The sequence below is a fragment of the Podarcis cretensis genome (genome assembly GCF_951804945.1).
Source record: "Podarcis cretensis genome assembly, chromosome: 14".
NCBI classification, from domain to species: domain Eukaryota; kingdom Metazoa; phylum Chordata; class Lepidosauria; order Squamata; family Lacertidae; genus Podarcis; species Podarcis cretensis.
Window position 1 is genome coordinate 14,119,388 of NC_137183.1, and position 15,130 is coordinate 14,134,517.

General features: G+C 43.3%; 1 protein-coding gene across 3 annotated transcripts in view; it reads right to left on the reverse strand.

The window, feature by feature from the left end:
• The window catches only part of FBN1 (fibrillin 1), a 215,608-nt gene that overhangs the window by 12,956 nt on the left and 187,522 nt on the right, over positions 1-15,130 (reverse strand). For 2 of the 3 annotated variants that reach the window (XM_079953094.1, XM_079953095.1), the window contains 10 exons: positions 12,255-12,404; positions 11,192-11,257; positions 9,845-9,961; positions 9,312-9,431; positions 7,376-7,498; positions 5,507-5,638; positions 3,281-3,406; positions 2,522-2,728; positions 536-661; positions 278-400 (listed from right to left, as the gene is read on the reverse strand). In XM_079953094.1, the coding sequence (XP_079809220.1) occupies positions 278-400; positions 536-661; positions 2,522-2,728; positions 3,281-3,406; positions 5,507-5,638; positions 7,376-7,498; positions 9,312-9,431; positions 9,845-9,961; positions 11,192-11,257; positions 12,255-12,404 (1,290 nt within the window). Of the gene's footprint in view, positions 1-277; positions 401-535; positions 662-2,521; positions 2,729-2,748; positions 2,913-3,280; positions 3,407-5,506; positions 5,639-7,375; positions 7,499-9,311; positions 9,432-9,844; positions 9,962-11,191; positions 11,258-12,254; positions 12,405-15,130 lie in introns of those variants that run through there. The other variant, XM_079953096.1, reaches the window with a different exon arrangement.

Below are 15,130 nucleotides of genomic sequence, written 5' to 3' on the forward strand. Positions count from 1 at the left end.
ACACAAATTCTGCATGTGCTTGGGTTGTTTCTTGTTTATGCTTAGGGTCTGCAACTGGGTAACCCAAGGTAAAATCGAGGCCAATGACAGGCTCTATCTGTTCCCTTACTTGCCAATTTAAGGGGGGGGGGAGAGAGGCAATGAAGCTTGCAAGAGAACTTGCTGTCAGCCACTTTATCCCTTTATTCCTTCTCAAAATAGCCTTGCAAGTAAACTAGCTCTTACCACATGTATAGATACACCTTTCAAACAATATCCACATATGAGCAACTTTTACCTTTGCAGCTTCTCCCATCCTCCTGCAAAATGTATCCTTTTGGACATGAGCACTGATAACTGCCCTCTGTATTTTTGCAGATGAAATTGCAAGGCTTTGGAGACAGGTTGCACTCATTCAGATCTAAAGTGAAACAAGACAAACAATGATCGGGGTGATGGAAGTCACAGTACAGCAACATAGTTCCTCACCCATCTTTACCAGAAAGGAAAGATAAATGAAATGATTATGTCTGCATATATAATGAGAGAAACCTACCTATACAAAGTGTGCCTGTTATATCTGTAGTATAGCCCTCTTTGCAATTACAGCGGTATGATCCTCTCTCGTTGACACATTCTCCATTCCGGCAAACATCATGAATAACCTTGCACTCGTCAATATCTGAAATTCAATAAATAGGACTATAGAGAAGGCAAAACAAAAGGGGGAAAACGGCATACCTGGGTTCAGTGCTACTCTTGTGCTATTGCAGGAGACAAAAGTAACTTATCAGTGAAGAGAAAAACATTGATCCTACAATTTAGGAGGATTGTATATATAAAAAAAGGAAAACTGGCGATTTCATGCAATTTCACAATGAAGGAAGAAACCTCAAAATGAGATGGAACTAATGGAGCAACAGCAGACCTAGGAGTTGTCAATTAAAGTTTAGCAAATGCTGACCTTTCCACTTGGCTCACAACCCAAGTAATGCATTGAGCCATAGTCATTACATTTCTTCTCCCAGCTAGATGTGGGAATCACATAGTGTGCTTTATGACCATGTTCTGACCCTTAGGCCATATTTTCACTTCCTCCTGCCAGTCTGAACAGCAGGAAGGCAGGGGAGGGGAAATGTGCAAATAACATTATTGTAAGGGACATTCCTGCATAGACACTGTTGGACATACCAGTGGATAAACAGTCAAAGCAATAGAAACAAGCTGAAAGGCCAACACCTATGTGAGCTAGATACCCCCAACACAAACACATGCACTTACTTGCAATGGCCATTATCACCCAAAGTCTGCTACTCACCCATACCCTCTTTTGCTACTCCTTCATGTTACATTGCCTATTGCTAGACTGTTTCTTTGTTTCTGCAGCACTGGATCTTCTATTTTTCCCTTGGCCTTTGCTGTTCCTGAACTACAACAGCATGTGGGAAGGGAAAGCTTTTTGGTTGGCTGCTTTGGTTGGTACATAACAGGGAGGCTAGATCCTGAAAGAGAAATTGCCCTTTCCAAGGTTTGTTTGGTTTTGGGGTCCCCCCCCCAAGAACAGCTCGGATTGCATGGAAGAAGCAGTCCTGCGTCTGCCCCAATCCTCATTCACTTGAGTCTCAAATACCAGGGCTCTCAATGGGCAGGCAATGCTTAACCCCAGAAATGATTTCATGGCTTGTGTTTCAGTACTTTAGTCAATGAAACCTGCTACTACTTGGGCCAAACTACTGTATTTTTCGCTGTATAAGACTCACTTTCCCCCTCCTAAAAAGTAAGGGGAAATATGTGTGCGTCTTATGGAGCGAATGCAGGCTGCACAGCTATCCCGGAAGCCAGGAGAGCAAGAGGGATCGGTGCGCACCGATTCCTCTTGCTCTCCTGGCTTCCGGGATAGCCGCGCAAAGCCTCTTTGGGGCAACGGGAGGAACGCTTCCCCTGCCCTGAAGAGGCTTGGCATGGCTATCCCAGAAGCCAGAACAGCAAGAGGGACTGCTGCTTTCACTACACAGCGATCCCTCTTGCTGTTCTGACTTCGCTGGAGAGGCGCTGCGCAGCTTTCCCTCTCTGCACAGTGCCTCTTCAGCAAAGCGGCAGGAGAAACGGAGCCCCTTCCATTTCTCCTCCCACTTTGCTGAAGGGGCGCTGCGCAGAGAGGGAGAGAATATTTTTTTCCTTGTTCTCCTCCTCTAAAACTAGGTGCGTCTTATGGTCGGGTGCATCTTATAGAGCGAAAAATACAGTACATGTTACATACAAGTGTATGGTGACCTTTCAATTAAATAAAAATAAATGAAAAGCCACTTCAGGAGGCAATTTAGGGTGGCTAAACTGCTGCCATGGGAAGAGTTAAGTGCATCTTTGGCTTCATTGTTCTCAGCTGGACCTTCTCAAAACAGTTTTTGTTGTTTTTTTAAAGGCTGATGTGCTACTGTCTAGCCCTATGAACTTCAGGCATGTGGCCCAGGCCACCTAGCTACAAATTAAATGTCTAGTTGAATCTATATTTTTGGTGCTTAAGTTTCTTAAACAGTCATACCGTCGCCACTGGTTGTAAATCCACGGCCAAGAGGACAAAGTTTTTTAAAAGCTACAGTGCCCAGGAAGGGGCAGATCTCACAGTTGGGTCCCCATCCACGCCCGCCATCACAGCAGCATTCAGATTTGGTCACAGGGTTCCTGTTGCTCGATCCAATCTGGCACATGCTCTGTAAGACTTCAGTGAAGCAGTAGCCTTCTCTCTTGTCTGCAAAGCAAATGAACGTCTTTTGCAAAACGCTGACAAAGAGACTCTGATTTTGGGGAGCAGGAAAGAGGGAGACAGGGACTGAAGCAGGACTATAAGAGAAAGAAGGGCATACTTAGCCATATTTAGCAACTGTAACAGGAAGAATGAAAACCAGGCAGCAATAAGAAAGAGGACATTAAGTCTGGAAGAAAAAAAGAAAAGTCATTGAGTGAAGAATCCAAAGAAGACACAAAGGAAGAAATAACCAGAGTTAGAATATTCCAAATAATTGTTAGGTAACAACAGAACAATTCAGTGTTTGATTACATAAAAACAGAAGCAGATTAATAGCTAGATTCACACAATTCTGGCCCTCCTAAAGTTATGTAGATAAATATTTGAAGTAATGTACCCAGTAGTTCCCTATGACAGCTGAACAGATAACACAGTAAATTTCAGCTGAATTTAACATGCTCAGTTAACAGATTTTGTGATAGTAGGGGAGTTCACTAGTAAAAGATAAAAAATACTGCTCTGACCCATTCCACTTTTCTCTGGCCCCACACCTACCTATGCATTCATTCTGAGCTTCGTTGACGGTGAAACCATCATGGCATTCACATTTGTAACTTCCTTGTGTGTTTACGCACCGTCCATGTTCACACAATCCAGGTTTGGTTTGACATTCATTCTCATCTGTATATTTTTAAGGATATGCCACAAAATTATCACCATTAGTATTTCCACATCTACATGAAGATGCAGCTAGCTGTTAACTTGATTCGAAAGCAATATATATTTATAGGAAGATTTTTAAAGCGCAACAAAAAAAACCTGACTTCTCATTTAAACTATACTTACCATGAGTGTTCAAAAATGGATCGAAATATACAATTACATTTGTTTCCTATGACTTTCCGCAGGACAATATGTATTGATGCTTTATTATCTTAGGGTCAAACCAGATGAATTATTGACAATCTGTGGTCAGATCTCTTGTCTCTTTTAATTTATTTTAAAAGCAGATGGGTGGAGGCTGAACTGGATCAATCCAGTTGCAGGCCCAGATGTCGTGCTCCCCAGTTCCCCAACCCTCTGAAAGTTAAAAGACAACTGAGGCCACAACTTTATTGAATACAGATGAAAGAGGTTTGGCTTGGGCATGGGGCAATCAAAATACTTCTGGTCCATCTGCCAGAAGTGACGCATAGGTCAATCTGAGCAGGGGTTCCCAAGGCTTACATCAAATAGGGTGACCCCCCACAGGGACCACTGTCTAGGGGAGCATCATTGGCCATCGTCCCCAACTGGGTGTGAGGACATGGCAACTCCCCCCAGACCCCTTTAACAGCATCTGGAGGCGCAGGCAGAGAGTACAACCTCCCCTCCATCCATGACAAGGATTGCCCCAATGCACAACCCAGTTGTGACAATTCCCAGGAGGTAGGCAAAACCACCAAGCTGGAGCCAATTTGCCTGGTGGACAAATTCCTACCCGGCCCCAAAATATGTCAACCACCGTAGCCACAGCAAGGTCATTTGGCCAGCAGCTTGAACCAAGGGAGGGTGGGGTGGGGAACCTGACGAGGGAAAACAGGTAAGGGCTCCAGGTGCGGGCCTGGAGGAGGGGCCAGGGAGCGGACCTGAGGGAAGCCTTCCTGCTCTGCCAGCTCTGCCCCTTGGTCCAGCCGGTATTCAAGACTGCATCCCCATTTGCCAATCCTGAGTGCAGGCTAGGATCTGGCTCCTGACAGGTGGCGCAGGCTATGCCCATGCCTCCTATCCAGACAGGATGCTGATCCTGAGATCCCTCGCCTTGGAGGAGCCTGTGCTGTCCTGCAACACCACCGCACCAAGAGGGTGAGCGGACAACACATTACCATATTATTCAAAGTAATATGAAGAGATATGGTAGATTCAGCTGCAGATTTCCAGCACTTAATCTAGTTTTGCCCTTGGATGGCTAAGGATCTTAACTTATTCTCTGGTGCTTTCATGGCACATTACAATACATATTTTCCCGTGGAAGTTCGGATCTTATGAGCTTTACTAGGCACTGCACTGTTGTGCTTTATATGCTTCTTTCCAAACTGTAAGGACAATAAACTAAGCTAAGGGCTTATCCTACCCCTCCACTTTCCTTACTGCTTCCTCCCCAAGGAAAATCCAATCTTTAGTGCTGAATCGGAACAAATGGCAATTGGGTTTTCCACAGACTGCTGTTTGTTCTGATTTAGTGCTAAAGAGCAGATTTTTTGGAAGAAAGTGCAAATCCACTGGGACCTGTGCCTAGAAAGCACATCGCAAGCCGAAAACCACTCAGGCCTGTGCTTTTTGGCAGGAGACATGCAGAAGTAAGGAAAAACCCTAAGGTTCATGCTAAATGACAGATCACTCACATGAGAGAGGAAGTGTCACCTAAGCTCTGGGTACACTTTCTTGAGCAGCCTGCTACCCAAGTATCAAAGGATGGTATAGCAAGGAACGAATCAGCAATATGAACCAAGCATACATAATATTTGCATTTATAAGGAATTATCCTCTGGAAATCATGTGCCGTATTCCAGATGAAGTTAATTGCTCTTAGGTCCCACTGAAATCACTGGGATAGGTAGTCATAACTTAAGTCCCATTGATTTAGTTAGTCTAACTATTTTAGCTTGGTTCTAATCCCTGTCTCTATATATCTAGACAGAAAAATATTTTCCGGAATCTATTATAGTTAAGTCATGTACATACATTAATCTGAAATCACCATCTGCTATTAGAATTTCTAGGTGATTCATCGTTACTTACCCATGCAACCTTCACCATCTGGTCTGCGCTGAAATCCTGGCCCACATATGCACATGTATGTGCCTATCAGGTTTTTGCAGATCATTTGCTTTGAATCACAGTCGTGAATTCCATTTTCGCACTCATTCTGATCTGAAAGATATATGCATTGTTGACAGAAGGTTGGTGAAAGATCAAAATAGCTCATTCTTACTTTTCAAAAAGCAAAAGTGTAAAAACAACCAGTGACTCTGTCTCTGTAACCTTTTGGGAAGAAGTGTGTACATCAGAAAAAAGCAGATAATCTGTGTTCAAGCTCTGTGTTGTGATTCGAGGACCCGATCCCCGCTTGGGGAATAAAGACACGTGGACACAGAATGTAAGGTTAATGGGTAAGGTAAAGGCCACAACTTTATTGATTACAGCATGTGAGAAGGTATTGGCTTAGGCATTGGACCACGGAACATTAGACTCCACCCACTCGTAGAGGGGTGAGTCTGAGGAGGGGTTAACCACCAGTAGGGGAAGTCTGTTGATGCTAATCCAACTATAGGCTCTCTTCCTGATGTCACCGAGGGTCGTGCCATGGCCCCCCGCCACACGGGCATCGGACAGGATCCACGACCGCCGGATTCCTTTAGCGGAATACCCAAAATTGTCGGGGAAGGCGATGGCCACACCTTGCCACCCGAAACACCAACAACACATTCCAATGCCTAACCGCCAAATACCACAAAAGTTGTGACGGTTGCTACGAGGTAGGCGAAAAAAACCAAGAGGCTGGGCCAATTTAGCCAATTGGAAAAAACTCCTACCAGGCCCCCTGGTTAAACAGGGCGACCAACCAGAGGTCCATAGCAAAGTCTCAGGAACAGCTAATCTAAAGGGAATGGAGGGTGGGTGACTCAAAGAAAATGTGTGTGCAATGGTGGGGATCGCTGGCGCGGCTGCGTTTGAGCAGCAAGCCACTCCCCCGTCGAGCTTCCCTATTGGGTGCCCAACTGGGGAGGGGCGTGGCGCCAGCCCGGGAGTTGAAGCAGGGGGCGGAGTGCCTCCTGCATGACGTGGGAATCATCTCCCGATCACAACCCCTCCCCTCCTGGGAGGAGGAAAGGCTTTATCATTTTTATGCCGCTGATTCTAAATAGAGGTAGTTACACTCCTCTGTTTAGATCAGATTTATTTGTGGGATGTGGCCATCTCAAAGACACTCTCATAATATTTGTTTATCAGTGGTACTAATGATCCAGGTTTTTTGAAAACAGGGAGGGGGAGAAATATGTACACCACACTGAGCTTCTTGGAGGAAAGCTGGGATATAAACTAAATGTATGTATGTATGTATGAATGGGGACGCGGGTGGCGCTGTGGGTAAAACCTCAGCGCCTAGGGCTTGCCGATCGCATGGTCGGTGGTTCGAATCCCCGCAGCGGGGTGAGCTCCTGTCTTTCGGTCCCAGCTCCTGCCCACCTAGCAGTTCGAAAGCACCCCTAAGTGCAAGTAGATAAATAGGTACCGCTTTATAGCGGGAAGGTAAACGGCGTTTCTGTGTGCTGCGCTGGTGCTGGCTCGCCAGAGCAGCTTCGTCACGCTAGCCATGTGACCCAGAAGTGTCTGTGGACAGCGCTGGCCCCCGGCCTCTTAAGTGAGATGGGCGCACAACCCTAGAGTCGGACACGACTGGCCCATACGGGCAGGGGTACCTTTACCTTTACCTTTTATGTATGTATGTGTTAGTGTTCTACTCTCCTTTTAAGAAGGAACTTTTTATGATTATGCCAAAACAGGAACAACTGGTCTGGAAGGCAAAAGTAATTAATCTTCACACACACCAAGAGGAGACTTTGACTGACAGTATTGTATAATTAATAGAATTTCCAGGAATCCTACCTTTGCACATTCGCTTGTCTTCTCTGAGGACGTAGCCTGCAGGACATTTGCATTCATATGATCCAAACGTGTTCACACATCGGAAGGCACAAAGAAGAGGATTCTGGGCACATTCATTTACATCTGTATAAACAAACATAAAAACCAGATACAAAATAAACAATTTTTTTTTAAAAAAAGCACCTAAAAATGGCTTTACTCCTTTATGCCTACTCTCCTGCAATTAAGAAACAAAACAGATTTTAATGTTTCTACCAAGGGACCTTAAGGGCTCCCCCTCTTCTTAATCCTTTTCAGAAAAGAATGGATTTGGGCTCATGCTGTACCTTTCTCCTGGCTCAATGTGCCCTTCAACCATCTAGGGCACCCGGTAAGTTTTCAAACTTGCAAGGTATTGATGCTACTCATTTTTATTTTTTTCTGCATCTCTGCTTTCTTAAGATTGTCTTTGCCCAAACATTATATCTATCCTCACTCATCTCTCTCTCTCTCTCTCTCTCTCTCTCTCTCACACACACACACACACATTCCTATGGTCACAGGACATCACACATCACAATTTGAAAACTTATTAAGTCTAGCACCTTATTTTTCTAGAAAAAAGCACCGCATATTAGCTTTTGTACTGGGATTGTCAGTTGGTGCAAGATTTTTGAGATTTAATTTTGACAGAAATGACAAATATGACTAAAGAAACTATTGCTTGTTGTCCAAAATTATTGCTACTGAATATTTTTTATGATACCAATGTAAATATATTGTCAAAAGAATTGGTGCTATATATGATCTTGGTTCTACTCAGAGTAGGACAAGTGCTGGATACAACCTCAAGTCATTTCCCCAAGGTGTTATTCTATGCCTCAGAAGATAAACCAAGATTTTGCATACTCATGGAAATCAGGTTCCTGGAAGTTTCATATCCAAACTGGGATACTGATGTAAGCATGCACGTTACAGCATCCCAGATACAAGGAGCCTTGGGAGATGGCATTTCCAGGGTGACTGATGTTCCTGAGTACTCATGAATGCTGCAAAGCTGTATGTCTCAGAGTCCCTGCACAAAGGCCCCAATTGCCACTGAAAAGTTTAGTTAGGGGTAAAAGGAAGAGACTGATGGGAGCCTGCGAGTGTGTTTGGGTGGTAACAGAGGATGTTTGGGGCTCATTATGCTGAGATGTCATCAGAAAGGCAATTGAGTTGCTGAATTTTGGAACTGGGCTCGGGGGTGGGGGGGAAGAAGCTATTAACTGAGTCCAAATCCCAATCAAGCTCCTCAGAGTATGCCTATTAGTACCATTAAGGACTAAAACACTTCTCAACACTGGCTCCGGCCTGGTGGAATGCTCTGTCTCTTGAGACCAGGGCCCTGCGGGATCTGATCTCTTTCTGCAGGGCCTGTAAGACAGAGTTGTTCCACCTGGCCTTTGGCTTGGAGCCAATTTGATTCCCCCCCCCTTTCTTTTTTCTTTTTCCTTTCTCCTGTGATGAGGCTGCATTTTAATATTTTAATGCTGTATTTTAATCTTGTTTTTAAGTTGCATTTATTCAACTTGTTTTTATTATTGGTTGTTAGCCGCCCTGAGCCTGGTCTTGGCTGGGGAGGGGAGGGTATAAATAAAAAATATAATAATAATAATAATAATAATAATAATAATAATAATAATAAATATGAAGAAATCCTAACACTCAGCTTGCACCTTTTCCTCTTTCCTCCTTTCAACTCATGAATCTGCTGTCTTTATTTCATTCTAAACTCAAGCAGCCATGGCTTTGCCCTATGCCTAGAACAAAATATTGGACTTACTCACTACTTGGTTATCTCACTCCTTCTCACTAATGAGAACAACAGCCTACTGAAAATCATGGATGTCAGGACTGAGCATGCCTTCTGAAGAAGCCCACTCGGTCCTTTCTGGAAGGAGTCAGTGGCACTCACCTTCGCATGTCACCATCGGTCCTGGCTCAAACCCTTCCTCGCAAGAACATTCGAAACTTCCAATAATATTCGTACAAGTTCCGTTTCCACATGGGTTTCCTACAGAGCATTCATCAGCATCTGGAAACATGAAAAACAAATGCACAGTATGTCATAAAACAGTCTGAAGCCTGCAACTCCAGCAACCTGCCAGATTTTGAGACTCACAGAGGACAGGATTCAATTAAGTTGTTACGCATGCAGAACTGGGTCTGCTGATGCAAGGAAACTTCTCTACCTCTCCTCCCCACTGTGTCCCCTAAATCTGCTCTGGAGGGTTAGGAGGAAACTCAGAAAATATTGAGGGGAGTTTGTGGGGACAAGAAGAGGGAAAAGTCCTGATGCACAAGTGGACCTCATTTCCCACAAGCACACCCCTACCCAAATATTCATTTGAGAACAGCAAAAGGCATTTTACATTGGATTTACTTATATTTGTGACCTGGCAGCTTAGGAATTCCAACAGCAGAATAAATACTTGTGCCATGACTTACCTATGCATTCAGTTCCTTGAAGGTTGTAACCAAATGGGCACTCGCAGCGGTAGGAGCCATCTGTGTTGATACACTGCCCATTCTTACATCTATCTGGATCCTTACACTCATCCGCATCTTAGCCCCAAAATTAACCAAACAGAAAAGGGAAAGAAAAGTTTACTGATGAATCCTGTGCGGAATTGCATTCTATTGTTCATAAATGCAAGGCGAGGAGTGGTTGATTTATCGTCCATAAATACAAGATGAAAAGATAGGTGCTTCTGCACTGTACATAGTTCACAGTTATGGACAGAGTGGCAACAACATTTGACTCTTAACGTATGTAAACAATTTTTCTTTCTCTTATAAATTAAATACAGGCAAACACATCACAAATTATTTAACGGTTTTTACTGTGAACAACCACACCACCTTCTTGCACACAAATTAGCCAACTTCAAACCACCATTGGTTATGTGGCACAACATCAGTGAACATCAACTTCTATAATGCTTCTTTTATGCTGCAATCCCATGTACTCTTCCCTGGAAGTAAGTTACACTGAATGCAGTGGGGCTTACTCCAGAATAAACAGGCACAGGACTACCACTTTTACAGTACTGTAAATTTATGTCCCTTTCCCTTTCCCTCTTCCTTTCAGGTATCTTGTCTATCCATTTTCTTCTCTTCTCCCTCTTCCTTCAGGTCTTCGTACAGTTCCTTCTCTTTTGTTCTCTTGCTCTCCGCCTCCAACTGTGCTCCCCTCCCCCAAGTTCCCTCAACTTTCTGTTCTCCCTGCTGTTCCCCATGAGTCATTGTCTAGGTTGTAACACCCCTGGGTCAGGGACCTGTTCTTTCATTCACTACAAAGTGCCAGGCATAGGAACAGAGCTATATAAATAGCGGGGTGCCATCCTATAACCAGTAGCAGCTGGTGGGGCAGCACAAGTGGTGTCTCAGTGCTGTATGCCAAGGAGGCAATTCCCCCCCTGGCATTTGCTTGAAGTTCATTTCTCTCTTTTTTGAGGAGGGAATCTTTAGGGGTATCTTTTTAGAGCTGCTGTTGTCACAGAGAGAAGAAAAGAACCGAGCAGAGACTTGCTCACTCCATGCTCTCATGACATTGTGCAGAGTGTCAAACGTTTCCTCTGGCAGAGAAAGGCCAGGAAAACCAGCTCCAAAAAAGTTCACTGAGATTGCTTTGAGCTTTGCAGAAACTGCATCTTGACCCAGAAAGAAATACATTTTGAAAAATAAATAGAACTGCAAAGAGCAGAGATTTTATCTGACAAAAAGGGACATTCTCAAACAAGGCAGAGAGAAAACCTCTCAAATGCAATAATACTCCAAGCACTAATTACTTACCAATTGGTTCGCCAAGAGGGCCAACCAGCATGCCGGTTCCGAATGGGCAAATCTGACGATAAGCTTCTATAAGTCAAATCAGAACAAACCTGCTTAATGTGGCAACTTTTATTTGTCATCTGATACATTAAAATGTTCATAGCCTTGATGAAAATCTTCTAAAGCAGGGAATTGGGAAGGCTTCCCTCCCTGCCCCGCCCCCCCACCCCCCGCTGAGGGCAGAATTCCCTCAGGGGCAAATGTCCTACATCAAAGGTGGTAAAATTGATCTGGCGAGCATGGATCCTTCCCTGGGCCATATTTGACATCAGGTGACAGCTAGGAAGAAACACTGGCAGCGTGCCTATCAATTAATTGGCACTAAGAGAACACTTTCCAAGGTTCTTCTGTAACTTCCAAACAGGTGACAACAGGTGCAGGGGAGGTGGACAATTGTTTGGGGGAGGAAATCCCCAGAGAAGTGGTGCAGAGAGCAAGACCAGACTCACATCTTGTGAAATTAATCAGGAGGCCCTATATAGCCCACAGGCCACAGGCTGCTCGCCATTGTTCAGAAGAACTGGATCCAAAGATCCACAAATGTAAGAAAAACATTCTGTAGTACTATTCAGCAAATTGTCTACATAACAGTTTATGCAGCGCTATAACAGAATGGCTCTGTGCTTTTCACTTGAGCGAGCAGAAAACCACCTTTGACTTAACTTTTGTTTTTCTTACACAATGCTCTACTGTGAGGTATAAAACAGATTTCACTGAGTGAAAGTGCTTACCACATATGGAAGGGCATGTCTGGATTTAACCCACTATGTGAGGAGGCCCTAACTGTGTCTTTCTATGCATTCCAGAGGCACTGCCTATATCCAGATAGGAAAGTGAAAGCTGTTCTGCTAGTAAATGAGCTGTAGATATGAATTCAATGTTATCTTGTACCTAAAGACGAGGTAACAACTTTACAAATGTCTCCTATCTCCATTGCTATTCCATGTTTCTATTGGAATCGTTCATTTCTAATTTCTCTTATGAGTAGGGATTGCAACAACCATTGAGAAATGTTTATATATACCTTCTCCATCACCTGGACACAATTCACATGGGTCACCCCACCCTTCTCCGTTCATATTGCAACAACACTCTTGCTTAGAATGGTTTCTGGATTTAGGAGCCGAACATTTCCCATCTTCAAATTTAGTAAAGCAGAAGCTTACTCTCAAATCTAAACAAATAAAAACATAGTATATATTAAGGTATTTTTTTAAAAAAAAACCCAATCCAGTTGAAGGTACTCAAAAAAGCCAGGCAAGTTGTTGATGAACACATAAAGTTTTGATCAATACATAAGGTGGTGATCTTGTGCACATACTATGTTTCTATGGTATTTATCTGACAGTCTTCTGTTCTCATGATACCATACAGGAAATAGATGGTAACACTTTAATATAACTGAATTATCTATACTTACTGCTTGCAGTTACAGTACCTATAAATTAATGAAGTATATACCTCTGATTCCGTATTTGAGCAGAAAACAAGATGTGTGCAAGGCCTAAGGGCATCAACTGACTAAATATTATTTATTATTTATTATTTATCATCTTTTCACTTGTACATAATTTATGATAAAATGGTATAAAAAGGCAAACAACGAATAGTGCTAAATCAATGAAAATAATTATCTGAAAAAGCATACTGTAAATATTAATTCCAAGATATGATGAAGGAACACCATTTAATTACATAATCAATCAACAAATCTTAGCCAGTATTTTCTGGTTCTCATTAAGCAAACGAGTTGTACTCTTTTTTTTCTTTTTTTGCAGCATTCCAGAATTTTAACAATTCATCTCCAACAGCTGGAACAGTATGAAGTTTCCAATTAAAAGCTGGTTCTAATTTTGCTGTAGTGACTGACATACCTGAAAGGTCCTTTCAATTGGAACATTCAACACACCAGACCAAACAGGAGAGAACTGCAGTATAAAATACTTTATATAAAGTAGAATCACAGTTTTACTTCTTGGGGCAGGCTATGTCCCTGGTCACCACGATGACTACAAATTTCCTCAAGGCAAACAAGAAAGGGAGTTGAAGTTTTTTAAATTGTAAGAGAAGTGTTTCTTCTTTTTCAGGCTTTCAATGTACAGTCGTACCTTGGTTCTCAAATGGAATCCATTCCAGAAGTCCCTTCGACTTCCGAAAAAGTTCAAAAACCAAGGCACGGCTTCAGATTGGCTGCAGGAGCTTCCTGCAGCCAGTCGGAAGTCACAGAAGCCATGTCGGACATTCGGCTTCCCAAAAATGTTTGCAAACCAGAACACTCACTTCTGGGTTTGCAGCGTTCAGGAGCCAAAATGGACGAGTACCAAGGCGTTCAAGAACCAAGGTACAACTGTACTACTAAGGAGGCTCAATGAGCATTCCCACTTTGCCAAAGTCCCAAAATATGGAAACAGGGTCCATAACAAGGGTGCTGGAACCAGACGGAAGGCTGAATAGGAAGATGAGCCATTGGGAAACAACAGCCCTGGTGTGGAAGTGGCCAGTTCCTTTAAGCCAGAAGAGAAGCCTCTTCATGAGCAACAGCCTGTCTGTGACTAAAGGATTATTCACTAGCATATCAAGAGAGGCAGAAAGAAGGTGTTATTGGATATAAATAATAGAGGATGGGAAATATATTCTGTAGCTCTCATTGGACAGGGAGAAGCAGCAGGGTCCAAGTAACTCCATTCCTCTTGGCTAAGGCACAGCAGACCATAGCCTCATTATTATTATTATTATTATTATTATTATTATTATTATTATTATTTGGGGGGGGGACGTATTTGCAGAACTGACTTATGGAACACAAAAGGCAAGCACACGAAAGCATCCATCGATATCTCTTATTTAATTTCTTGCTATTTGTTTAATTTGTTCTCAGCCTATTCCCAGAACAATGGGATATTGAAGTGGTCATTCTTAGACCTGTCCCTTTCTCCTTTCAGATGTGTTTGGGCAACTGCCTGGCGTTCAGAAAAAGCATTATTGGTTTTGTATCACCACACTGTGTTATTCCAGCCGAGTAATCTAAGCGCTGGAGCAGAACGGAAACCGCAAGCATCTAACAGACAGACAGCTGGCAGCTTCTCTTGCTGGCAAAGGAACAGTCTGAGTGTCAGCTGCAAAACCAGCTGCTCACCCAGTTTTGCTGGAGATTCACAGGAGCAACATCCCAGGATTTATAAAAAATATTTCAATAACGAAGGAAGAAAACCTCCATGACTGAGACAATCAGCCACAATTATGTATTTAAAATTAACTAATGATTTTCCTGTTTAAAAATAATTATCAGTACTGCAAAGTGGCTTTTTTCAAGATACTGAAGGAAGTGTAAGGTAATTTAAAATTTAATAAACAAAGACTACTGTCAGGGAACTGACATCAGAAAGAGAGGTGGAGGCAAGGCTCCAAAGCGATGCAGGAGAGGGGACCAGCAGGGGGGAAGGAATTCAGCGTAACACCGGTGGAGAAGGGGGGGGAGATGGAGGATCCGGAGAGAGGTCTCCAAGACTCTTCACCCGAGACTAGTGGGGAGAGCGCGGGCACGCCTCTGCCTTCCCCTTACTTGCGTAGAAGAGTTCCGCGCAGGGAGAGTAGGAGGAGACTTGGCGTCAAACAGCTTTTATGCTGGAAGAGATTCAAGAAACGCCCACTGACGGATTCTGCGAGTGACTGAACGGCCACGGAGTGTGGGCTGTCAGCCAAAGCAAGGTTAACCAGGCAATCTAGCCAAGACTGGCGGCAACTTACGCACAAGTAACCCCTTATAACCATTACAACTACCACTCATTTTTTCTCTCTCTCCACACACACACACCTTTAAATTGGGTGAGTATTGCTTTTGTTTGTTACTATGTTATGTATTTTTGTGTTTTTAATATTGTAAACTGCCCTGTGATCCTT